Raw genomic sequence first — 24,806 nt, forward strand, 5'->3', positions numbered from 1 at the left:
TGTCCCCAGGCCCCAGGCAGAGCAGAGAACTGCAGGCAGTGCTGACAGGTGGGGACAAAGAGAAGCCAAGTCTTGGTGCCCTGGGGCACAGCAGGGTCTGTGCCAGCAAGGGCTGGGAGGAGACACCTTGTGCTGAGGCCCTGGGGCCTCCTGGCACAGCCCCAGCCAGGCTGGGCACTGTCAGCCCCTTGTGCTGCCCTCAGCATCCCCCCGTAGCCCACATCCCAGTGGCCTCAAGGATCTGCTGCAAGGAGTCCCTGGGGAGCCTTGCTCAGCAATGGCCCTGGGGGCTCCTTCATGCTCCCTGCAGGGACTGCAGGTTTTTCAAAGGACTTTGGCTTTGGCTTTTGCCTTGGAGTCTCTGAGAGGTTTGTGCAATCATGGCCTCCAATTATCTGCTATAATTAGTCCCTGGAGATTCTCTGCCTGTTGCAGCATTGATTGGGACTCATTAATACTTCAGGGTACTTAAGTTTTTTAAGCTACTTCCTCTTTCCCTTTTGATACAGACTCTATGAGAAAGATTGTGCATTTACAGGTTCCAATTATCTGCCTAATGAGTCCCTGGAGAGCCGTTATCAGTAACAACATTCAATGGGCTCATTAATGCTTCAAGTACTTCAGTTATTTGAAGGTTCTTGGTGTTTCCCTTTTGATACAGACTCTGTGAGAGGTTTGTGCAATCATGGCTCCAATTATCTGCTTTAATGAGTCCCTTGAGAGCTCTGTACTGACACTCAGTGGTGCTCAGTAATGCTTTGAGCTTCTCAAAATTTTTAAGGTAGTTTGGAATTTCCTTTCCACTCTGAGTCTCTGAGATGTTTTTGGTCAATCCTGGCCTCCAATTCTCTCCTCCAAGGAGTCCATGCTGAGCCTCTGTTGGGGATGGACCTCAGTGGGACCCATTCATGCTTTGAGACACTTTGGGGTTTTCTTGTGACTTTGACTCCTGGAAAGGTTTGTGCAATCTCCACTCAGGCCCTGAGGTTCCAGTGCTCAGCTCCAAATGCACCACAGGGCTCATCAGGATACAGCAAGTCCTGACAAACCATGGCTTTGCATTGATTTCCCTCTGCTCTAATGCAGTTTATCAAGGATGTATCTGGAGTGATTTTTCGTTTGCTAATTTGAGATTTCTCAGCCAATGCATCTATTCGTGCAGTGGGATCAGTGTTGGCTAATTACCATTGCACTCACTGGAATATATTTAATCATTTCCTGCTGTGAGATAGGATTAGGAGAAAGGCAAAGTAGGCTCAAAATTTTAAAAGGGTATACCGAAAAGTTTATTACCAGTAAAAAGAAGAAAGAGTAATAAGAATCTGAACACTTCTCCTCTCCCTACAACCTTTTCTTTCTTACTGACAATGCAAGGAGACAAAACCTGAAAGTTTCAGTCAGTTTACACCATCTAGAACAGTCTTTCTTCAGTTCACTTAGGGAGAGGAGTCTCGCTTTCATGCTATGGAGACTTCTCCATAAGAAAAACATTTGCTCGTGGCTCTCAATTCCCACAAATAGCAGCTGCCCAGAAAGTCTGGAATCGTGAAGTCCCTCCCATTTTTCATAGCTTTTCCCACAGCTGTTTTTATGGGCCATGTCAATGTATGGGGTATGAGTTTAAAGATGAGCTGTTCAAGAGCAAAGATTCTCTTAATCTATTTCTGAAATCATCTTCATCTCTGACAACAGAGATCTTCTTCTTCTCTCCCTGAGGGCACAGGATCTCACCACTCTTCTCTCTTTCTCTGTTTAAACTTCTCATAGGATCACAGCTACTTCAACATTTGCCTACTTTAGCATGGAGGTTTTTGCTGAACAAGTCATCTCCCCATATTTTCAATTAGTTATAGGGAAAAGAGAGTCTGATATATTAATTACATCCTTCTCCACAGCTTTTCAAGAGGATTTCAGCCCCAAGATCAAGGCATCTCCTCATCCCTTCCATCTGGGACTCAACTTCCTATTCAGTGACCTCGGAGTTTTCATGTTGCCCCTCTCTGTGCCTGCACTTTGTCCTTTTCTCTCACTGGAGGGAGGATGGAAGCACTGAAAGAGTTCATATCTCACCCGGGGCCTGCAGATGGTTCCGTGCCCCCGGCCGGGCTCGGTGCTTGCGGCCGGAGCTGTTTTACGATGGAGGTTTCTGCAGCGGCTGCGCTGGGGCTGTGTCAGGATGGGCCATGCTGGGGCAGGGCCAGGATCTCAGCAGCCAGGCCAGAGCACAGCAGCAGCACGGCCGGGGGCCGATGGCTTCTCCTGCCCCTGCCCGGGGCTTGCGGCTGAAGCCCAAGGGTGGCAGAATCTTGGCCGAGCCGGCCCGGCCCGGGGCTGCTCCTGGGGCCCGGCGGATCCTGGCCGGGCCCGGGCTGGCGGCGGGGCAGGGCTCAGCAGGGCCCAGATGTTCCCAACTGCAGCCATGGCCCGGCCCGGCCTCGGCCCCGCGGCCTCCCCTGCCCTGCCCGGCAGCCGATGGGGCCTGGCGGGGTCCCTGGGAAGGGGCCCGGCCCCACGGCAGGAGCCGCCCGGCCCGGCCTGGCTGAGACGGGGCCAGGTCAGCCTTGTTACCTCTGTGCCAGCCAGAAGGGAAAGAGACCCTCCCAGGCTTTCCCATCTTTAACATGTGTCTTCACAGAGGTGTGTACAGTTTCCTTAGTGGTTTAACAGATTGTCAATTCTCAAAGTTAATTACTGATTGGTTTTTTAGTCAGACACGGAGGAAACTGCTAGCAGCTTCTCTTAGGACATCACTTCCATGATGCAAAACCACCACAACTGCACAGAGCACAGAGCTCCTTTGTCCATATGTAGAGGTCATGTGCCCGAGGCTTCAAAACCCCACCTTGGGAGATCTCTGGGCCCTCTCCAAGGTGTTTTCAAATGAAAACATTCAGCTCAGAGTCTAAGAAAATCACCAGAGGACAGGGCCCGCCTGACCTTTCTGTCCTGGCTTCTTTTTTCTGGGAGCAATCCTTGGATATATGGAATTTGGGAGGCCAAATTCTAATTTTGGCCATGGACCCTGGACATGAAAGACAGTTCTTTTCCATAGGAAGAAAGGAACAGAGCCCCAGTGTTTGCCAGGCATAAGAGAGGTGACCACCAGAGGACAAGGCCAGGTAGAGCTGGCAGGTTTTTTTCTGAGAGAAACGCTTGCATATAGGAAAATTTTTACAGAGAATACCAATTTTGGAAAGGAGCATCTAAAAAGAGGGAGGGTTCTTTTCTATAGCAAGGAAAGCATGGAGCCCCAGTTTTCCAGGAGCTGATGAGAGGCAGCCCTTGACATCGCAACATCAGCCAGACCTGTCAGGTGCCCCTGGGAGGCCAAAATAGCCAGGCCTGTTCCATATTTCCTCAGTTCCATGGGGCCCCACAGTGTCCCAATGGTCCCTCACTTCCCTGAGGCCCTGAGGTGCCATAATGCCCCCTTGGTGACACCAGGCCCTGAAGGGTCCCAATGGTCTCCATGGTTCCATCAGGCCCCACAGAGCCATAATGGTCTCTGGGTTCCATGAAGCCCCACTGTGTCACCATGGCTCCTTGGTTCCATGGGCTCCAGTGGTGCCACAAGGATCCCCTTGGTTCCATGAGGTCTCCACAGTGTCCCAGTGATCTCCATGGGAAGGGAAGAACCCAGCCCCAGTGTTGCAGGGGCAGTCACCAGAGGTCAAGGCCACCCAGGCTTGATGGTACTGGCAGATTGTGCCTGGGAGCAACCCTTGGATATCCAGAATTTTGGAGGTGGAATCCCAATTTCAGACATGGACACCTGAAGGATAAGGATGGTTGTTTTCCATTGGAAAAAAAGCACGGAACACTGATTCAACGGTGATATTTGGGGATCTGTAGGGGCTGTTGGGGATCGTTTCTGCACCTCGTGACCCAACAGGAGCTTCTCTAATAAATGTTGCCTGAAGCTCCCACTGTGGTCATGACAGGAGCCCCTGTGAGTGTCTGGGACATCCCGGCTCTTTGGCAGCCTGGGGACTCCTGGGATGTCACCATGGAATGGCTGTGACTGCCTCTGACCACAGGGCTCTTTACGAGCCCCAGAAAGCCCTGGGAAGTCTCCATGGAGCCCCTGTCTCTGCGTGTGACATTCCAGCTCTGGAACAGCCTGGAGACTCTTGGAAAGTCCCCATGGAAACCCTCTGAGGGCCTGTGACAAATCTGATCCTTAGCAGGCAACCATCACCATCACCTCTGTTGCTATGGTCAGTTTCCATGGCAACCATCACCAGGCCCCTGTTGCTATGGTCAGTTTCCATGGAAACCATCAACAGACCCCTGTTGCTATGCTCTGTCCTTTGGCAGCTCCATGGAGACCCCATGCTGGGGTGGTTGCCATGGACACCAGCTCAGGCCTGCAGCCAGAGCCCGTTGCCATGGCAACCATTGGCAGCCCCATCCCCAGGCCCATGGGATCCCAGAAGCACAGAATTGGCTGAGCTGGGAGGGACCCATCAGGATCCTCCAGTCCAACTGCTGGCCCTGCACAGGACACCCCAACAATGCCAGCCTGGGCCTGGCAGCACTGGCCAAACGCTGCTGCAGCTCAGAGAGCCCTGGAGCTGGGACCCTGCCCTGGGGAGCCTGGCCAGGGCCCCAGCAGCTCCTGGGCAAAAACCTTTTCCTGACATCCAACCTGAGCCTGCCCCGACTCAGCTGCAGCCGCTCCCTCCACTCCTGTCCCTGGGCACCAGAGGGAAGAGGTTCCCACAGCCCCAGCCAGGGACCCGCTCCCAAGGCTGCTGCCATGGCCACCAGGGCTGGCACCAGCTGGGATGCTCGGTTTCCACGGGCCGGGCTTCAGCAATGGGATTCCCCAATTTCCTGCTCCCGCTCAAACCGCGCTGCCCTCGTTGCCCTGCCGCCTCCCATGGAAAACACAAAAGGGAAAGATCCTGGGGTGGGATAACAACAATTTTTTGGGAACAGCAACAGGATAAGGAATAAACAGGAACAGAAACAATATTGATAACAGAAGGGATAAATAAAACTGTTTACAGGGAAAACTACAATACAACTCACTGGCTGTTCCCAGCAACATATTTCCCCCACCTGGAAAGGACACCCTTCTCCTCAGGGAGAGAGAGAGAGAGAGAGTCTCTTTCCTGCTCCTGGCAATGACCTGAGGTGGGAGTGAATGTAATGACCTGGCCATGGCCAGACCCTCATGTTCTTCAGTTCCACACCATGTCATTGACAGGGGAAGGAAGAGGGACAGGGGTCTTGCCAGCATGGATCACAGGGAACATGGATCACCCGGGCTCTACCCAACATGGTTTTCTCATGGGGGATGAAGCTGGAGCAGTGCACGAAGCTCTTTGTGCAGCTGGGGCATTTTCAGGGCTTCCCTTACCGGTGCCTCCATTGTTGTTGTGTCAAGGCAGAGCTCCAGCCGAAGCTCTTCCCACAGTGGGGACACCCGTAGGGCCTCTCCCCAGTATGGATGTGCCGGTGCCTGATGAGGTGGGATTTGTGCTTGAAGCCCTCCCCACAGTAGGGGCAGCAAAAGGGCCTCTCCCCAGTCTAAATCTGCTGGTGGTAGAGGAGACAGGAGCTGCTCTGAAACCTCTTCCCACAGGTGGAGCCCTCATAGGGCCTCTCCCCAGTGTGGATGTGCAGGTGCCTGATGAGCTCTGAGCTGCATCTGAAGCCCTTCCCACACTCCCCACACTTGTAGGGCCATTCCCCAGTGTGGATCATCTGGTGGCTGATCAGGGTGCTGCTCTGCCTGAAGCTCCTCCCACACTCCAAGCACTTGTGGGGCTTCTCTCCAGTGTGAAGCTTCTCATGGACCACCAGCTCTGAGCTCTGGCTGAAGCTCTGTCCACCTTCCTGGCCCAGGGTGGGTCTTTCCTCCTCAGAGCACACTGGGCTGGGTTTGCAGCCCCTCCTCCAGTGGGATCTCCATGAATTTTCCTCCCTGTTGGATTCCTGTGCCCAGGAGTCACTAAAAATGGCCTCTTGCATGAAGTTCTGCCATGGAGATTTATCCTCCCTGGTCTCCATCCTCAGCTCCTTCCTTGGGGGAGGAAGGCCAAGGAGAGGATGGGATTTGCCTCCGTGCCACAGGGAAGGGGAAGGAGATCCCCCCAGTGCATCCCCAGCAGGACGGGGTTGGCAGCAGGGTTGTCCTGGAGCCGGGGGCTGTGCTGGGCTGGGAGATGGAGCAGGAGAGATGGGGAAAGGGGCACTGACTTCCTCCTCACCTGCCTGGGTGTCCTGGGGCATCTTCCTCTTCCTCGCAGACTCCTCCTCCATCCAGTCAAGGTTTGGGAATGGGAAATCCTGTTCTGGGAGGAAAACAAGGGATGAGCACATTGAATTTTTTACTTGATTGAAGGCAAACCTGGGGAGGGTCTAAACCAGAATTACAATTTAATAAGAAAATGAAGATCAAGGCAATGATACAGAAACACTGCCTTAAACTGACGGAGTCAGGATATAACCTGACACCCTGTTGCTGGTCAGGGTGGTGGCTGCAGTCCCATTAAATGGTGGCTGCAGTCCTGTGGGAGTGATGAACGTGATTCTGTCCAAGCAGTGATCCTGTAGAAGGGTCTGGTCTTCCTCGGAAGGTCCAGTGGTGGCTCTGGAGCTCTTGTCCTCTGGGAATCCAGTAGGCAAGCTGCTCCTGGTGTTGCAAGGCTCAGCTTATATGCAGGTAGGAATGCTTAGATCCTCCCCCTGGGGGGAGCATCCCACAATGGGATGATGGAATTTTATCAGCCCTGCAGTGACACTCAATGGCCCATTCACAGAAGATATCTCCCCTGGAGTGTGACTGTGGTCACAAGGGTTCTCAGGATGAAGAAGAGACGAGAATGTTGACTCCATGATCAGAAGGCTTGATTTATTATTTTATGATATATGTTACATTAGACTATACTAAAAAGCAATAGAAAGGAAAAGGTTTCTTCAGCATCTAGCTAAGCTACGAATAGAAAAGAATGAATAACAAAGATCTGTGTCTCAGTCAGAGCAAGAGCCAGCTCTGCCATGAGTGGTCAAGAAATCTAAACACCCACAGGAGACCAATCACAGGGTCTACCTGTTGCATTCCACAGCAGCAGATAACCATTGTTTTCTTTGGTTACTGAAACTGCAGCTTCTCACAAGGAAAAATCCTAAGAAAGGATTTTTCATGAAAGATGTCTGCGACACCTGGAGGGCGTTATCAGGGCTGAGTCATGGAAGAGATCAAGAACACTGCCCCACCTGTTTATAGCAGTTGATGAAGTTGGGGATTGAAAACATGCATTTGGTTCCATCTTACACTGCAGCCTGAAACAGTGGGGGAATCCCTGCTCAGGGGGTGAACACCACCCCCCTTACCCAAACTGGCTCAGGTGTAAAACCCCCACCCCGGGAAGGCCACACACACAGGGGACAATGTCACACTTGCCCTGCCCCAGGGGAGGTCTCTGTCCCTGTCACTCCCTTACTCTCCCCCCTTTTCTCTTTCACAGGCCGTGGGCTTTGCCAAATCTAAGAATAAGTTTTTTCTTTGTCCCTGTCACCTTTGTGACCTCTACACAGAGCTTTCCCTTCCTTTTAATAATCTTTTCATAAAAGAGGTATCGCAATGTATTGGGCCGAATTTCCACTTTTCTTTTATTGGAACCTGCCAGCAGCTGAGCTGGAGCTGTGCAGGACCAATGGATTTTGGAATTGCCACAAAATTGCTTCTATTGTCAGTTTATTAAATTTTGGGATTTGTTTGTGTGTTCACCACAACTGACTTGTGGGAAGAGCAAATTCAAGGCATTTTCTGTAGGGTTAAGTTTGATTTCTGTCAAGAAACAACTTTTCTTTGTCCAGTGCCCAGGGAGGGCTCAAGGGGTCTCACTCCACTCGCCCTGGGGGATGCTTGGGAGGGGTTTGGGGGGTTTGTCCCTGTCCCTGTCACCCGAGGCCATTCCCCAGGGGTGTCCCTGTCCCTGTCACCCCAGGCCATTCCCCAGGGGGTGTCCCTGTCCCTGTCACCCCAGGCCATTCCCCAGGGCTGTCCCTGTCCCTGTCACCCCAGGCCATTCCCCAGGGGTGTCCTTGTCCCTGTCACCCCAGGCCATTCCCCAGGGGTGTCCCTGTCCCTGTCACCCCAGGCCATTCCCCAGGGGTGTCCCTGTCCCTGTCACCCCAGGCCATTCCCCAGGGCTGTCCCTGTCCCTGTCACCCCAGGCCATTCCCCAGGGGTCTCCATCATTCTCACCCAGGGAATGCCTGGGGGGTCTCCCTCCCTCTGTCCCCTGTGCCAGGGGGTGCTCGGGGCAGTCTCTGTCCCTCTCAGCCCAGGGGATGCTTGGGGCTCTCTGTCCCCTGGCCCTGGGGGATGCTCGGGGGGTCTCCATCCCTCTGGCCTCAGGCAATGCCTGTGCAGGGCTGGGCACCAGGGGCTCTGTGTCCCTCTCACCGCTGAGGCTGCTCGGGGCTGGGGGGGCTCTGCCACCTTCTCACCCCTGGGGAGGCCGGGGGGGTCTCTGTCCCTCTCAGCCCTGCTGGGACCCCACCCAAACATCATCGGGGCCACAGGGACAGAGACACCCCCAAAGCCCCAGAAGGGCTGAACCTGGGGTTTGGTTTGGGGCTGAGGATTTAGGAAGGGGCTGGAATTGGGGCTGGGCTTAGAGTTGGGGCTGAGATTTGGATTAGAGCTGTGATTGGCTTTTGGGCTAAGGGTTGGGATTGGGTCTGGGGCTAGACGAGTCTGGGACTGGGATGAGATTAAATACAGAACTGTGAGTGTGTCTAAACATGGAGTGAGATTGAGACCAGGATCAGGGTCAGGTTTGGGACTGAGCTCACCCAGAGCAGGACAGGAGGGGATGTCACTGTGGGAAGGTTTGGGGAAAATCCTGGTTTGGGGAAAAACAAGGTGTGAATCCCTTGGGTTGGGGATTCCACCCACACAAGTCCATCTCTAGGAGTCATCTGGAATCCATAAAAGCCTCCAAAAATCAAGACTGAATAAAAAAAAGCCACCAGGGATCTCCCATGTCCAGTCTCATCCCTCTGGGGTTCTGGTGGTCCCCCATCTCAGGGCTGCTGGGGATCCTCAGGGGTCATTGGGATCCCCCCTCTCCAGGGTCCTACTTGGGGATGTTGGGGGGTTTGGGGTCCCCTTCTCTAACCTCACCCCAGACCAGCCACTTGGGGCTCCCCCCTCTTCCCAACACCCCGTCCTGGTTTATGGCAAATTTGGGAGAAAATCTCCAAAAGATTTTCCTCTACAAAGCAAATACAAGCAGCCCCTACCGCAGCCGGATCGAGAAAAGATTTCCTCGGAGAAAAGCGAAAAAAAATCTGTTTATTTAGCAGGCAAAGCATTCACCAGCACAAAAAATGAACAGTATTAAACAATAAGACTTCTTGCTTCTCCAAAAGAGATGATGAACTCGGAATGTTCCTCCTTGGGCTGTAGCTCAGCTCACTCAGTCTCTTATCAGTCTCTTATTAGTCTCTTATCAGTCTCTTATCCGTCTCTTATCAGTCTCTGCAGTGCTGGAAATGCCAGGGCCCAGGCTCGGCCAGGTGGGCCACAGGTGGGAGCTGCCGGTGGTGTTCGGGGTGTTCAGTCCAGAGCAGGTTTAAACAGCACCAAAGAAAAAGAAAAACCACAGTCCAGGGAACTTCTCTGCCTCAGAGAGCTAAAAACTAACTAAAAGCAAAGGAGAGCTCTGTCCCGCCCTCTGTCCATCCAGGAGCCGGAATGTGGAGGAGTGAGTGCAGTGTCTGAAAACAAACTGCAGCTTCTTCCTCCTCCCCTTGGCTCTCAGAACCAGCCTTAAAGGTGCAGAACTCATTTCTGGGCTAAACGGACCGATGGGGCACGAGCATCATGAGGTCACACCAGGACGCGCCCCTGTCAGAGCCAGGGGGTCCCGTCCCCGCCTCATCTCCGGGCTGCCGGGGGTGCCCCAGCTCCGGTATCGCCCCTTCCCCTCTCCCCGCCCCGGGGGTCCCCCGTTCCACAGCCCCGGCTCTCACGGGGATCCCCAAAACCAATGTCCCGCCCCGTCGGTACCAGGCCATCCCCACGTGGACCCCCGGGACCCTCCCGAGGGGCAATCGCGGCTCCTGTGCCCTGAAAAAGCTCCTCTTAGGGAGCCCGGAGATACCCGGGGCTCGAGTCCGGGATCTGCCGGCTCTGAACACTCTCCAAAAAAATCCTCCCGGACACCCCTGGCTGGAGTTATTTGGGAATTGAGCTACTAGAGCTGGGCTTCTTTTGGGACTTTCAGCAGCCTTGTGTTCCTCACCCTGGAGTAAATGAACCTTATCAGTCTCGCTGGTATCATTTGCTCACTCTCCTCCAGTGATTTTAAGAAACTTTTCAAGGAAGGACAACAAAATATTTTCTTTTTCACTGGCCACCAACAACAGCCATTTTCCTCATCAGTTCTCCCATAAGTTCCCCGGGAGGAAGGAGGGACTGTTTCCAAGTTTCCAAGAGATCCTCCAGAGAGAACCACAACCTCCTCAGAGTAGGGAACCGTGCTGTTGTCAAAGGCACTTGGGGTCAGACAGCAGTGCCTAAACTCACAATGCCCGAAAAATGTTGCCATCTGGTTAAGAAAATTGTTACAGAGATGCCTCTGCCCCAATTAAAGTGCCAACGAAATCAAATCCATTGTGGATGTTATTGAACAGTAAATGTGAGGTAGAGAGAGAGTTGGAAAGAATGGGAAGAGGGGGGCGGGCAAGGGAGTGACAGGGACAGAGACCTCCGCTGGGGCAGGGCAAGTGTGACATTGTCCCCTGTGTGTGTGGCCTTCCCAGGGTGGGGGTTTTACACCTGAGCCAGTTTGGGTAAGGGGGGTGGTGTTCACCCCCTGAGCAGGGATTCCCCCACTGTTTCAGGTTGCAGTGTAAGATGGAACCAAATGCATGTTTTCAATGCCCATCTTCATCAACTGCTATAAACAGGTGGGGCAGTGTTCTTGATCTCTTCCATGACTCAGCCCTGATAACGCCCTTCAGGGGAGATATCTTCTGGGAATGGGCCATTGAGTGTCACTGCAGGACGGATAAAATTCCATCATCCCATTGTGGGATGCTCCGCCCAGGGGGAGGATCCAAGCATTCCTACCTGGATATAAGCTGAGCCTTGCAACACCAGGAGCAGCTTGCCTACTGGATTCCCAGAGGACAAGAGCTCCAGAACCACCACTGGACCTTCAGAGGAAGACCAGACCCTTCTACAGGATCACTGCTGGGACAGAATCACCTTCATCACTCCAACAGGACTGCAGCCACCATTTAATGGGACTGCTGCCACCACCCTGACCAGCAACAGGGTGTCAGGTTATATCCTGACTCTGTCAGTTTAGGGCAGTGTTTCTGTATCATTGCCTTGATCTTCATTTTCTTATGAAATTGTAATTATGGTTTAAACTCTCCCCCCGGTTTGCCTTAAATCCTGTAAAAAGACGATGTGTGCACCCTTTGTTTGGTTCCCAGAACAGGATTTCCCATCCCCAAACCTTGTTTGGATGGAGGAGGAGGCTGCAAGGAAGAGGAAGGAGCCCTGGGATAACGAGGTAGGTGAGGAGGAAGTCAGTGCCCCTTTCCCCCTCTCTCCTGCTCCATCTCCCAGCCCAGCACAGCCCCCGGCTCCAGGACAACCCTGCTGCCAACCCCGTCCTGCTGGGGATGCACTGGAGGAATCTCCTTCCCCTTCCCTGTGGCACGGAGGCAAATCCCATCCTCTCCTTGGCCTTCCTCCCCCCGGGAAGAAACTGAGGATGGAGACCTGAGAGGAGAAATCCCCACAGCAGAACCTCATGGATGAGGCCATTTTGAGTGACTCCAGGGCACAGGAATCCAATGGGGAGGAAAAGCCCCAGAGATTCTACAGGAAGAGGGGCTCCAAACCCAGCCCAGTGTGCTCTGAGGAGGAAAGACCCACCCTGAGCCAGGAAGGTGGACAGAGCTTCAGCCAGAGCTCAGAGCTGGTGGTCCATGGGCAGCTTCATGATGGGGAGAAGCCCCACAAGTGCTTGGAGTGTGGGAAGAGCTTCACGCAGAGCAGCACCCTGATCAGCCACCAGATGATCCACACTGGGGAATGGCCCTATGAGTGTGGGGAGTGTGGGAAGGGCTTCAGCTGCAGCTCTGCCCTCATCATCCACCAACGCATCCACACCAGGGACAGGCCCTACGAGTGTCCTGAGTGTCAGAAGAGGTTTCAGACCAGCTCCAGTCTCCTCCAGCACCAGCAGATTCACACAGAGGAGAGGCCCTTCCACTGCCCTGACTGTGGGAAGGGCTTCAAGCGCAACTCCACCCTCATCACCCACCAGCGCATCCACGCTGGGGAGAGGGAGAGGCCCTTCGAGTGTCCCCAGTGTCAGAAGAGGTTTTACACCAACTCCGATCTCCTCCTGCATGAGCGGATTCACACGGATGAGAGGCCCTTCCGCTGCCCTGACTGTGGGATGGGCTTCAAGCGCAACTCCCACCTCATCAGGCACCAGCGGATCCACACCGGGGAGAAGCCCTACGAGTGTGGGGAATGTGGGATGAGCTTCAGCCAGAACTCTAACCTGATCTCCCACCAGAAGACCCACACCAGGGAACGACCCTATGAATGTGGGGAATGTGGGAAGAGATTTAGGCAGAAATCTCTCTTGATCTGCCACCAGAGGATCCACACTGGGGAAAGGCCATACAACTGTGGGGAATGTGGGATGACCTTTAGTAGGAAGACACAAATGAACATCCACCAAATGATCCACACTGGGGAGCGGCCCTACAAGTGCCCTGAGTGTGGGAAGAGGTTTCACACCAGCTCTCAGCTCCTCCAGCACCAGCGCATTCATACGGATGAGAGGCCCTTCCTCTGCCCCGACTGCGGGAAAGGCTTCAAGCACAACTCCACCCTCGTCACCCACCGGCGCATCCACACTGGGGAGAGGCCCTACGAGTGTCCCCAGTGTGGGAAGAGCTTCACCAGCAGCTCTCACTTGACCAGACACCAACGGAGGCACCAGTAAAAGAAGCCCTGCACATGCCCCAACTGCAGGAACAGCTTCATGCACCGCTCCAGCTTCATCCCCCATTGGAGACACCACGTTGGTCAGAGCCCTGGTGATCCATGTTCCCCATGATCCATGCTGGGAAGACACCTGTTTCTTTTCCTGCCCCTGCCAATGACATGATGTGGGGTTGGAGGACATGAGGGTCTGGCCATGGCCCTGTAATTACATTCACTCCCACCTCAGGTCATTGCCAGGGGCAGGAAAGGGACTCTCTCTCTCTCCCCTGAGGAAAAGAGTGTCCTTTCCAGACAGGAGGAAATACATTGCCAGGAAGAACTAGTTGTTGATGTTGTACTTTTTTCTGTAAACAGTTTTATTTATCCCTTCTGTTATCAATATTGTTTCTGTTCCTCTTTGTTCTTTATCTCGTTGCTGTTCCCAATAAATTGTTCTTATCCCAGCCTGGGATCTTTGCCTTTTGTGCTTTCCATGGGAAGCGGGAGGGCAGCGAGGGCAGCGCAGTTTTAGCGGGAGCAGGAAATTGGGGAATCCCATTCCTGAAGCCCGGCCCGTGGAAACCGAGCATCCCAGCTGGTGCCAGCCCTGGTGGCCATGGAAACCACCTCTGGCATGGGGTCTCCATGGAGCTGCCAAGGGACTGACCCTAGCAACAGGGGGCTGGGGATGGTTGCCATGGAAACTGACCATAGCAACAGGCTCCTGGTGATGGTTGCCTACTAAGGATCAGATTTGTCACAGGCCCTCAGAAGGGTTCCATGGGGACATTCCAAGAATCTCCAGGCTGTTCCAGAGCTGCAATGTCACAGGCAGAGACAGGGGCTCCATGGAGACCTCCCAGGCGTTTCTGGGATGGTAAAGAGACCTGTGGTCAGAGGCAGTCACAGCCATTCCATGGTGACATCCCAGGAGTCCCCAGGCTGCCAAAGAGCCAGGATGTCCCAGACACTATGGGTTCCTGTGATGGCCACAGTGGGAGCTTCAGGCAAAGTTTATTAGAGAAGCTTCTGTTGGGTCACGAGGTGCAGAAACGATCCCCAATGCTTCCCATAGATCCCCATATGTCACTCTTGAATTAGTGTTCCGTGCTTTCTTTCCAATGGAAAACAACCATTCTTATCCTCCAGGTGTCCATGTCTGAAATTGGGATTCCACCTCCAAAATTCTCTATATCCAAGGGTTGCTCCCAGGCACAATCTACCAGTACCATCAAGCCTGGCTGGCCTTGGCCTCTGGTGGCTGTCCCTGCAACACTGGGGCTGGGTTCTTCCCTTCCTATGGAGATCACTGGGACACTGTGGGGACCCCATGGAACCAAGGGGATCTTTGTGGCACCACTGGAGCCCATGGAACCAAGGGGCCATGGTGACACAGCGGGGCTTCATGGAACCCAGAGACCCTTATGGCTCTGTGGGGCCTGATGGAACCATGGAGACCATTGGGACCCTTCAGGGCCTGGTGTCACCAAGGGGGCATTATGACTCCTCAGGGCCTCAGGGAAGCAAGGGACCATTGGGACAATGTGGGGCCCCATGGAACTGAGGGAACATGGAATAGGTCTGGCTGGCTTGGCCTCCCAGGGGCCCCTGACAGGTCTGGCTGATGTTGTGATGTCAAGGGCTGCCTCTCATCAGCTCCTGGAACACTGGGGCTCCGTGCTTTCCTTGCTATAGAAAAGAACTGTCCCTCTTTTTAAATGTCCATTGCCAAAATTGGTATTCTCTCTAAAAATTTTCCTATATGCAAGGGTTTCTCTCAGAAAAAAACCTGCCACTTCTGGCTGGCCTTGTCCTCTGGTGGTCACTCAGTTCTGCCTGGCAAACACTGGGGCTCTGTTCCTTCCTTCCTACGGAAAAGAACCAACCTTCATGTCCATGGTCCATGGCCAAAATTAGAATTTGGCCTCCCAAATTCCATATATCCAAAGATTGCTCCCAAGGACAGACAGGTCAGTCTGGCCATGTCTTCTGGTGATTTTCTTAGACTCTGAGCTGAATGCTTTCAGTTGAAAAAACCTTGGAAAGGGCCCAGACATCGCCCAAGAAGAGTTTTTGAGGACTTGGGCACATGACTACTACATATGGACAAAGGAACTCTGTGCTCTGGGCTGTTGTGAGGGTTTTGCATCATGGAAGTGATGTTCCAAGAGAAGCTGCTAGCAGTTTCCTCCGTGTCTGACAAAAAACCAATCAGTAATTAACTTTGAGAATTGACAATCTGTTAAACCACTAAGGAAACTGTACACGCCTCTGTGAAGACACATGTTAAAGATGAGAAAGCCTGGGAGGGTCTCTTTCCCTTCTGGCTGGCACAGAGGTAACAAGGCTGACCTGGCCCCGTCTCAGCCAGGCCGGGCCGGGCGGCTCCTGCCGTGGGGCCGGGCCCCTTCCCAGGGACCCCGCCAGGCCCCATCGGCTGCCGGGCAGGGCAGGGGAGGCCGCGGGGCCGAGGCCGGGCCGGGCCATGGCTGCAGTTGGGAACATCTGGGCCCTGCTGAGCCCTGCCCCGCCGCCAGCCCGGGCCCAGCCAGGATCTGCCGGGCCCCAGGAGCAGCCCCGGGCCGGGCCGGCTCGGCCAAGATTCTGCCACCCTTGGGGCTTCAGCCGCAAGCCCCGGGCAGGGGCAGGAGAAGCCATCGGCCCCCGGCCGTGCTGCTGCTGTGCTCTGGCCTGGCTGCTGAGATCCTGGCCCTGCCCCAGCGCGACCCATCCTGACACAGCCCCAGTGCAGCCGCTGCAGAAACCTCCATCGTAAAACAGCTCCGGCCGCAAGCACCGAGCCCGGCCGGGGGCACAGAACCATCTGCAGGCCCCGGGTGAGATATGAACTCTTTCAGTGCTTCCATCCTCCCTCCCGTGAGAGAAAAGGACAAAGTGCAGGCACACAGAGGAACAACATGAAGACACCGAGGTCAATGAAGGGGAAGTTGAGTCCCAGATGGGAGGGATGAGGAGATGCCTTGATCTTGGGGCTGAAATCCTCTTGTAAAGCAATGGAGAAGGATGTAATTAATATATCAGACTCTCTTTTTCCCTATAACTAATTGAAAATATGGGGAGATGACTTGTTCAGCAAAGGCCTCCATGCTAAAGTAAGCAAATGTTGAAGTAGCTGTGATCCCATCAGAAGTTTAAAGAGAGAAAGAGAGAAGAGTGGGACCCTGTGCCCTCAGGGAGTGAAGAAGAAGATCTCTGTTCTCGGAGATGAAGATGATTTCAGAAATAGATGAAGAGAATCGTTGCTCTTGAACAGCTCATCTTTAAACTCATACCCCATAAGCTGACATGGCCCATAAAAACAGCTGTGGGAAAAGCTGTGAAAAATGGGACGGACTTCACATTTGAAGATTTTCTGGGCAGCTGCTCTTCGTGGCAATTGAGAGCCACGAGCGAACCTTTTTCTTATGGAGAAGTCTCCATAGCATGAAAGAGAGACTCCTCTCCCTAAGTGAACTGAAGAAAGAATGTTCTAGATGGTGTAAATTGACTGAAACTTTCAGGTTTTGTCTCCTTGCACTGTCAGTAAGAAAGAAAAGGTTGTAGGGAGAGGAGAAGTGTTCAGATTCTTATTATTCTTTCTTCTATTTATTGGTAATAAAATTTTCTATATACCCTTTTAAAATTTTGAGCCTACTTTGCCTTTCTCCTAATCCTATCTCACAGCAGGAAATGAGTAAATATATTCCAGTGAATGCAATGGTAATTAGCCAACACTGATCCCACTGCACTAATAGATGCATTGGCTGAGAAATCTCAAATTAGCAAACCAAAAATCACTCCAGATACATTCCTGATAAACTGCATTAGAGCAGAGGGAAATCAAGGCAGAGCCATGGTTTGTCAGGATTTGCTGTATCCTGATGAGCCCTGTGGTGCATTTGGAGCTGAGCCCTGGAACCTCAGGGCCTGAGTGGAGATTGCACAAACCTTTCCAGGAGTCAAAGTCAGAAGAAAACCCCAAAGTGTCTCAAAGCATGAATGGGTCCCAGTGAGGTCCATCCCAACACAGGCTCCTCATGGACTCCTTGGAGGAGAGAATTGGAGGCCAGGATTGACCAAAAACCTCTCAGAGTCTCAGTGTGGACAGAAAATTCCAAACTACCTTAAAAAATGTGAGTATCTCCAAGCATTACTGAGCACCACTGAGTGTCAGTACAAAGCTCTCAATGGACTCATTAAAGCAGATAATTGGAGCCATGATTGCACAAACCTCTCACAGAGTCTGTATCAAAAGGGAAACACCAAGTACCTTAAATAAATGAAGTACCCTGAAGTATTAATGAGCCCCACTGAGTGTTGTTACTGACAAAGCCTCTCCAGGGACTAATTACAGCAGATAATTGGAGGCCATGATTGCACAAACCTCTCAGAGACTCCAAGGCAAAAGCCAAAGCCAAAGTCCTTTGAAAAACCTGCAGTCCCTGCAGGGAGCATGAAGGAGCCCCCAGGGCCATTGCTGAGCAAGGCTCCCCAGGGACTCCTTGCAGCAGATCCTTGAGGCCACTGGGATGTGGGCTAGGGGGGGATGCTGAGGGCAGCACAAGGGGCTGACAGTGCCCAGCCTGGCTGGGGCTGTGCCAGGAGGCCCCAGGGCCTCAGGACAAGGTGTCTCCTCCCAGCCCTTGCTGGCACAGACCCTGCTGTGCCCCAGGGCACCAAGACTTGGCTTCTCTTTGTCCCCACCTGTCAGCACTGCCTGCGGTTCTCTGCTCTGCCTGGGGCCTGGGGACACTTGCTCAGTCGTGTCCCTCACTGGGACCCATTAAAAGTCCAAGAAACTTTGGAGTTGGATTCTGCCTTGGAGTTCTGCAGAGGTTTCCTCAGCTCCCTCTCAGGGACTGACGTTCAGGGCCTGAGTACAAAGCCCCAGAGGCTGATTAAAGTCCTTGTGCTGTGTCTGTGCTGCTGAGCTGGGCTGGGCTCCTGGCACAGAGAGAGCTCCTGGTCACCAAGAAGAGCTTCAAAAGCACATTTCTCTTGATGAGCAGCTCTTCTGCCAGCCCAGCAGGGCTGGGGCACTGCCTGCAGCCAGCCCGGGCACAGCCCAGAGGCACAGAGAGCTTCAATCAGTCAGGGCTGGGAAGGGGCTGAGAAGTGCCTGGGGCACAATCACTGCCAGCCCCTGGCACAGGAACCTCTGGCTGCAGGACAATGAAGCTGCAGCTCCTGGAGCCATCTCCTCAAGCTGGAACATGCCAATGCCTGCAGAGCCTGTGAGTACAACTCTGGGTATTTCTGGTGCAGGAGAGCTGAAATGCTCATGAAGATCTGACATGCTGAGGGGTTCTCATCAGTCATAGAATATTTCCAGGGCAAGGTTTTTGTTCAAAATGAGGAAATTTCCTAAGACTAGGTATTCACTTTACTACTACTGGAGAATGGCAGGGAGGAGGGGATACATATTAAAGGTTAATTCTGAATTATTAATTATGAATTTTGACAAGTGCCTGAGACATCCAAAATGGTACATTTTGTGATCAATAGGTTCACAGGAGATCCCTAATGTGCTTTCAGCCCCTTGGCCCATGGACAGCAGCAGAATCACCTTTGCTGGAGCCATCAGGCTCAGTCTGAGCTGTCCTTTCTCCAAGCTGCAAACAGAACCTGTCCCCAGCCAGTGCCCTGCAAACAGGCAGGGTTCTGTAGGGCCAAGGAGAGTGCACAGAGATTTGGGGTCTGTGAGTGCTGGCAGGGAGAGATCAGGCACAGGGAAACCCCTGCATGAGGGAAATCTGCAGGAAGCAGAGAGAAGATCAGGCAATGAGAGAAAACAAAGCCCAGCAATGCTGTGGCAGGGAGAGTTTAGAGATGCCCACAGGAGCCCCTGCAGTGCAGCCCCTCCCTCTGAACAAGCCCCCTCCCTCCTGTGCCCCAGCCAAGCCTCTGCCCTCAGCCTGGGAGTTGCTGATATCTAAGAATAGAAGGAGAGACTTAGGGGGAGCTTAAAAAGAAAACCCTAGAACTCTTAAACACCAAAGGCTGTCTGTGTGTTCCAGGGGAGGGTGTATGGGAAAAGGCTTTGATTTTGGTTACAGGAATCTCCTCTAACACTTCACTTTCCTTTTCTCCATGAACAGGTGCCCATGTGCAGCCCCAGCAAATGTCCAACAGCAGCTCCATCAGGCACTTCCTGCTGCTGGCATTGGCAGACACGCGGCAGCTGCAGCTCCTGCACTTCTGCCTCTTGCTGGGCATCTCCCTGGCTGCCCTCCTGGGCAACGGCCTCATCATCAGCGCCGTAGCCTGCGGCCACCACCTGCACACGCCCATGTTCTTCTTCCTGCTCAACCTGGCCCTCGCTGACCTGGGCTCCATCTGCACCACTGTCCCCAAAGCCATGCACAATTCCCTCTGGGACACCAGCAACATCTCCTACACTGGATGTGCTGCACAGCTCTTTTTTTTTGCCTTTTTCATCTCAGCAGAGTATTTCCTCCTGACCATCATGTGCTACGACCGCTACGTGTCCATCTGCAAACCCCTGCACTACGGGACCCTCCTGGGCAGCAGAGCTTGTGCCCACATGGCACCAGCTGCCTGGGCCAGTGCCTTTCTCAATGCTCTCATGCATATGGCCAATGCATTTTCCCTGCCCCTGTGCCATGGCAATGTCCTGGGCCAGTTCTTCTGTGAAATCCCACAGATCCTCAAGCTCTCCTGCTCACACTCAAACCTCAGGGAATTGGGGCTTCTTGCTGTTAATGCCTGTGTAGCACTTGGTTCTTTTGTGTTCATTGTTTTCTCCTATGTGCAGATCTTCAGGGCTGTGCTGAGGATCCCCTCTGAGCAGGGACAGCACAAAGCCTTTTCCACCTGCCTCCCTCACCTGGCTGTGCTCTCCCTGTTCCTCAGCACTGCCATATTTGCCTACCTGAAGCCCCCCTCCATGTCCTCCCCATCCCTGGATCTGGCCCTGTCAGTTCTGCACTCAGTGGTGACTCCAGCCCTGAACCCCCTCATCTACAGCCTGAGGAACCAGGAGCTCAAGGCTGCAGTGTGGAGACTGATGACTGGATGGTTTCAGAAACATTAAACTGCTGGACAATTTCTGACAATCACTTGTAATAAAAGTTATCTTTGATACTTCTTGTTAATTTAATTTTGGAGGTTCTTTTCCTTTGTTTTAGTATTTTCATATTGTCAACAAAGAAATGTCAATCTTTGTGCCATTTCTCATTTTGTTTCTTTCCACCTTCCCTGTGCCCACAGACTGTGTAAGTGAGGGGTTGTGCTCTCAATGGCTTTAGAGGAACTAAAGGATCTCCCAGCAGAGTTTTCTGCAGAGATGCCCTTGTGTTGCCTTCTCTGGAGCTGCAGCAGCAATGTCTGTGTGCAGAGCTGGGGCAGATCAGTGCTGGCCCAGCAGCTGTGCCCAGCAGCAGCAGCAGCAGCACTTGGTGTTGCCAGTGCTGCTGCCATGGCCCTGCCCCGCTGCCCTGGTGGCCCTGGTGTTGCTGCAGAGCCTGAGTGCTCTCGGGGCCGGGCACAGCCCTGGGGGTGGCAGTGCCGGGGCTGCAGCAGGGACAGGCCATGGGCACTGCTGGGGCAGCGCTGACGCCTCAGGCCAGGCCCTGGGGGCTCCAGGCTCCTTGCCCAGGCTCTCTCAAGAACACGGCCAGGCCAATGCTCAGCACAGAAACCCCCGTCAGCAGCCCCAGGCTGGCCGTGGGCAGGCTGGGGGCAAACAGCATGGCTGGGGCTCTGCAAGGGCCCTGGGGCAGACGGGAAGGAGCAGCAGAGCAGGGGCTGATCCATGCCCAGTGCGCTGCACAGCCCAGGGCAGCATCCCAGAGCGTCCTCATGCAGCTGCCAACAACATCCCCCCCTCTGCAGCCCTGGCCTCTCCCCCAGCTCACACAGGTGCCCCATCCTTGCAGGCACAGACACGGCAGCACTGCCTCAGCAGCCCCTGTTTGCATTGCACACAGCAGGGCCAGCACCCCCATGCTGTTGCTGTGGGGACATGAACCTGAGGGAGCACAAATGCCATCAGCCCCTGGGGCCAGCAAGGCCTGCGGGACACCAGGGAAACCCCTCAGCTTTGTCCTGGCCTCTGCACTCAGCCAGAAAGTTTGTTCCCATCAGCTGGGAGTTTCCTGTGGCACTGCAGACGCTGTTGCTCAGAGCCAGGGCTGCCTGGCAGCCACCCCCAAACTGCCCTGAGAAATTCCTTGTCTTCTCCTTTGCTTTCCCTACTCTTCCTGCTTCAGATTTCTTCCAACTGCCCACCCCTGTTCCCTTCACTGCAGACAGCCTATCGCTGTTTGCCCTTTCCTCTCTGGCCCCACTCCCCATTGCAGTTCCTGACTTGGCACCATGGGAACGTCCCTTGGGCAGCAGGATCATCCTACAAGTGCTGCAGGAATTGTCTGCAGGCTCCTGCAGTGCCTGCTGCTGCTCCCTTGCCAGAGGCACCCCAGGCCAGGGGGGCACATCTGGGCTGCTGTGTCTGGCTCTGGGGCTCCCTGTTCTGGGCAATGAGGAGGAGCTGCAGAGGCTCTGCAGGACTGACAGGATGGGCTTTGGGGCTGCCAGGAGAAGCTGAGGGACCTGGGCTGCTGGAGCTGCTGAAGAGGAGGCCCAGGGCTCATCCTGCAACTGCTCCAAGGGTGGTTTCAGAGAATCCCAGAATCAGCAAGGTTGGAAAAGACCTTGGAGATCATCAAGTCCAACCTGTGCCCTGACACTGCCTTGTCTCCCCTGAGCCTCCTCTTCTCCAGGATAAACTACCCCAGTGTTCTCTCAGCCACTCCTCACAGGACTTGTGTTCCAGACCCCTCCCCAGCCTTGTTGCCCTTCTCTGGACACACTCCAGCCCCTCCATGGCCTTCCTAAATTGGGGGGCCCAGAACTGGACACAGCACTTGAGGTGCTGCCCAAGCAGTGCCGAGCACAGGGCAAGAATCCCTGCCCTGCTCCTGCTGGCCACACCATTCCTGATCCAGGCCAGGAGCCATTGGCCTTCTTGGCCACCTGGGCACACTGCTGCCTCATGTCCAGCCTGCTGTCCATCAGTCCCTGCAGGTCCCTTTCTGCCTGGCTGCTCTCCAGCCACTCTGTCCCCAGCCTGTAGTGCTGCAGGGGTTGTTGTGGCCAAAGTGCAGGACCGAGCACTTGGACTTGTTAAACCTCACCTTGTTGGATTTGGGCCCTGGATCCAGCCTGTCCAGGGCCCTGTGCAGAGCCCTCCTACCCTCCAGCAGATTCACACTCCCAGCCAACTTGGTGTCACCACAGTTCCATGAGGCCCCAGAGTGTCCCAAGATCCCCGTGATTCCATGAGGCCTCCCAATGTCATAATGTCCCTTTGATTCCCTGGGATCCCTTGGTGTCACAAAGTCCCTTGGATCCCTGGGCCCCAAAGTGTCACAATGGAACCTCTGTCCCCCAAGGCTCTGCAGTGTCACAATGGATCCTTGGTTCCATGAGGTCTGGCAGTGCAGCAATGCTCTCCTTGGTTCCACAGTGTCACAATGGCCTCTTGGTCCCAAGGGCCACCACGGTGTCAAACATGTTTCCTTCATTCCAGGAGTCCCTGAGGAGCAGCCCTGCCCCTTGGGTCCACAGGGCCCTGCAGTTTCACAATGGCCCCATCATGACACCAGGTCCTGCTCTGTCACAATTCTCTGCATGGTTCCACAAGGCCCTCCAGGGTCACAGTGTCCTCTGTGGTGCCACCAGGACCCAGACTGTCACCATGGACTCCTTTCTTCCATCCAGCCCCACAGTGTCACCATGGCCCCTTGGCTCTGTGCTGCCATGTCGTACACAGTGTCACCATGGTCCCCTTAGTGCCACCAGGCCCCGCAGTGTCACAATGGCCCCTTGCTTCCCCAGGCCCTGCAGTGTCACAATCATCAGAGAATCAACCAGGCTGGAAAAGACCTTGGAGAGCATCAGGTCCAACCTGGCATCCAACACCACCTTGTCACCCAGGCCATGGCACTGAGTGCCACATCCAGTCTTTCCTTACACACCTCCAGGGACGGTGACTCACCCACCTCCCTGGGCAGCCCATTCCAATGCTCCATCACCCTGTGTGTGAAGAATATTTCCTAATGTCCAGCCTAAACATCCCCTGGTGCTGCTGAAGGCTGTGTCCTCTTGTCCTGTCACTGTTCCCTGGGAAAAGAGCCCAACCCCCACCTGGCTGCACCCTCCTGTCAGGGAGTTGTAGAGAGTGATGAGGTCTCCCCTGAGCCTCCACTTCTCCAGGATAAACAACCCCAGCTCCCTCAGCTGCTCCTCACAGGACTTGTGCTCCAGACCCCTCCCCAGCCTTGTTGCCCATCTCTGGACACGCTCCAGCCCCTCCATGTCCTTCCTATATTGGGGGCCCAGAAGTGGACACAGAACTCGAGGTGCTGCCCAACCAGTGCCAAGCACAGAGGAAGAATCCCTGCCCTGCTCCAGGTGTGCTGGCCACACCATTCCTGATCCATCAGAGTGCCAGGGGTTGGATGAGGGAAATGGTGGGGAGGGGGTTTGACAAAGTGTTATTGATTGTCAGCCATGAAGGGTCTTGATTTTTATATCTCTCCACACTGCACTGGGAGGTGCTGGGGGTCAATATCAATTGCACATTGATTATACTAAACCCTAAACAGGAAAAGAATACTGGATAAAACAGTTCTCTTCCTTTTTTTTTTCAATACAGCAGATTCACATTGAAAAAAATTCTGAAATTTGTCTAATTAACCACAGAAGAATTGAAAACTTTGATTATTCCTCAGGGCTGTTCTTGTTCAGGTGTTTTAAACAAATATTTATGAGCCTTTTTCACTGAATTCCTCAACTGAAGAGCTAAAGAAAGAAGCCTCTGGAGTAGTAAAACTCATCATCAACTCCAAGTGGCTGAGGATCCATCCCCATGAGAGCAGCAATGAACAGAAATGGGCACAGCTTTGTGGCTGCTGTCCCAGCTTTGGCATGGGCCCTGGGCCTGGAGCAGGAGCAGCTCTTGAGGGCCCCAAGGCCGGGGCTCTTGTGCTGCCCTGGGCAGATGGGATGGCAGCAGGGGCTGCAGAGCTCTCAGCACCTCAGGCCGAGGGCAGCAGGGCAGCCAGGGAGCCTCCTTTGGCCTTGGCCCAGCACCTTCCCCCATGGCTGGGGCTGAGTCCTGTGGCAGCTGCAGCTGCTGCTGTGCCCTTGGCAGGGGCTGAGGCCGTGGGGCCAGTGCCCAGAGCAGCCTGGCCTGAGCAGAGCTGTGGGGCCAGAGCCGGCTGGGCTGGGCTGGGCTCAGAGAGGCCCTTGGTGCTGCCCAGAGCTCAGGGCAGCTGGCAGAGCTTGCAGGGAGCTGGGCTGGGCTCCGAGAGCCTGGCCCAGAAACCATCAGTGTCCATCTCAGCCTGGCTGAGCGTGCAGGGGCAGGACTCAGGCCAGGCCTTGTGGGGCAGGGCCAGCGCCTGTGCAAGGCATTGCAAACAGGCAAGTGGCCCAGAGAGGAGGCTGCTCTGTGCCCTTGGTGGCAGGGACAGAGCAGGGAGGGGGCCCAGGACATTTGTCAGCGCCAGCCTCTGTGCCCATGCGTTGGCAGCCCTGGCTGCTGAGCCCAGCTTTGGCCTGGGCTGAGTTTGGCTGTGGCCCAGCTCCATCCTCCTGTGGGGCTCAGGGCCTGTTCCCGGCCATGGCCAGCCCTGGCTGCCTCTCTGCTGGCCCAGAGGCCGGCAGAGCCCGGGGCAGGGCTGTCTGTGCAGCCCCACAGGTGCCACGGGCTCTGCAGGAGCTGGCAGAGGCTGCCCAGCAGGGAGGCCATGGGGCACAGAGCCCCAAGGCTGCCGTGGGCACCACGGCACAGGGG

The 24,806-nt window shown here is 54.3% G+C and overlaps 1 protein-coding gene across 1 annotated transcript in view; it reads left to right on the forward strand.

Annotated features, from left to right (window-relative positions):
• Window positions 1-24,806, forward strand: part of LOC143692673 (uncharacterized) — a 180,661-nt gene that overhangs the window by 40,897 nt on the left and 114,958 nt on the right. The window contains 1 exon segment of the mRNA XM_077172920.1: window positions 11,932-12,993. Coding sequence (XP_077029035.1) covers window positions 11,932-12,993 — 1,062 coding nt within the window.

This window comes from Agelaius phoeniceus (genome assembly GCF_051311805.1).
Source record: "Agelaius phoeniceus isolate bAgePho1 chromosome W unlocalized genomic scaffold, bAgePho1.hap1 SUPER_W_unloc_2, whole genome shotgun sequence".
Taxonomy (NCBI): domain Eukaryota; kingdom Metazoa; phylum Chordata; class Aves; order Passeriformes; family Icteridae; genus Agelaius; species Agelaius phoeniceus.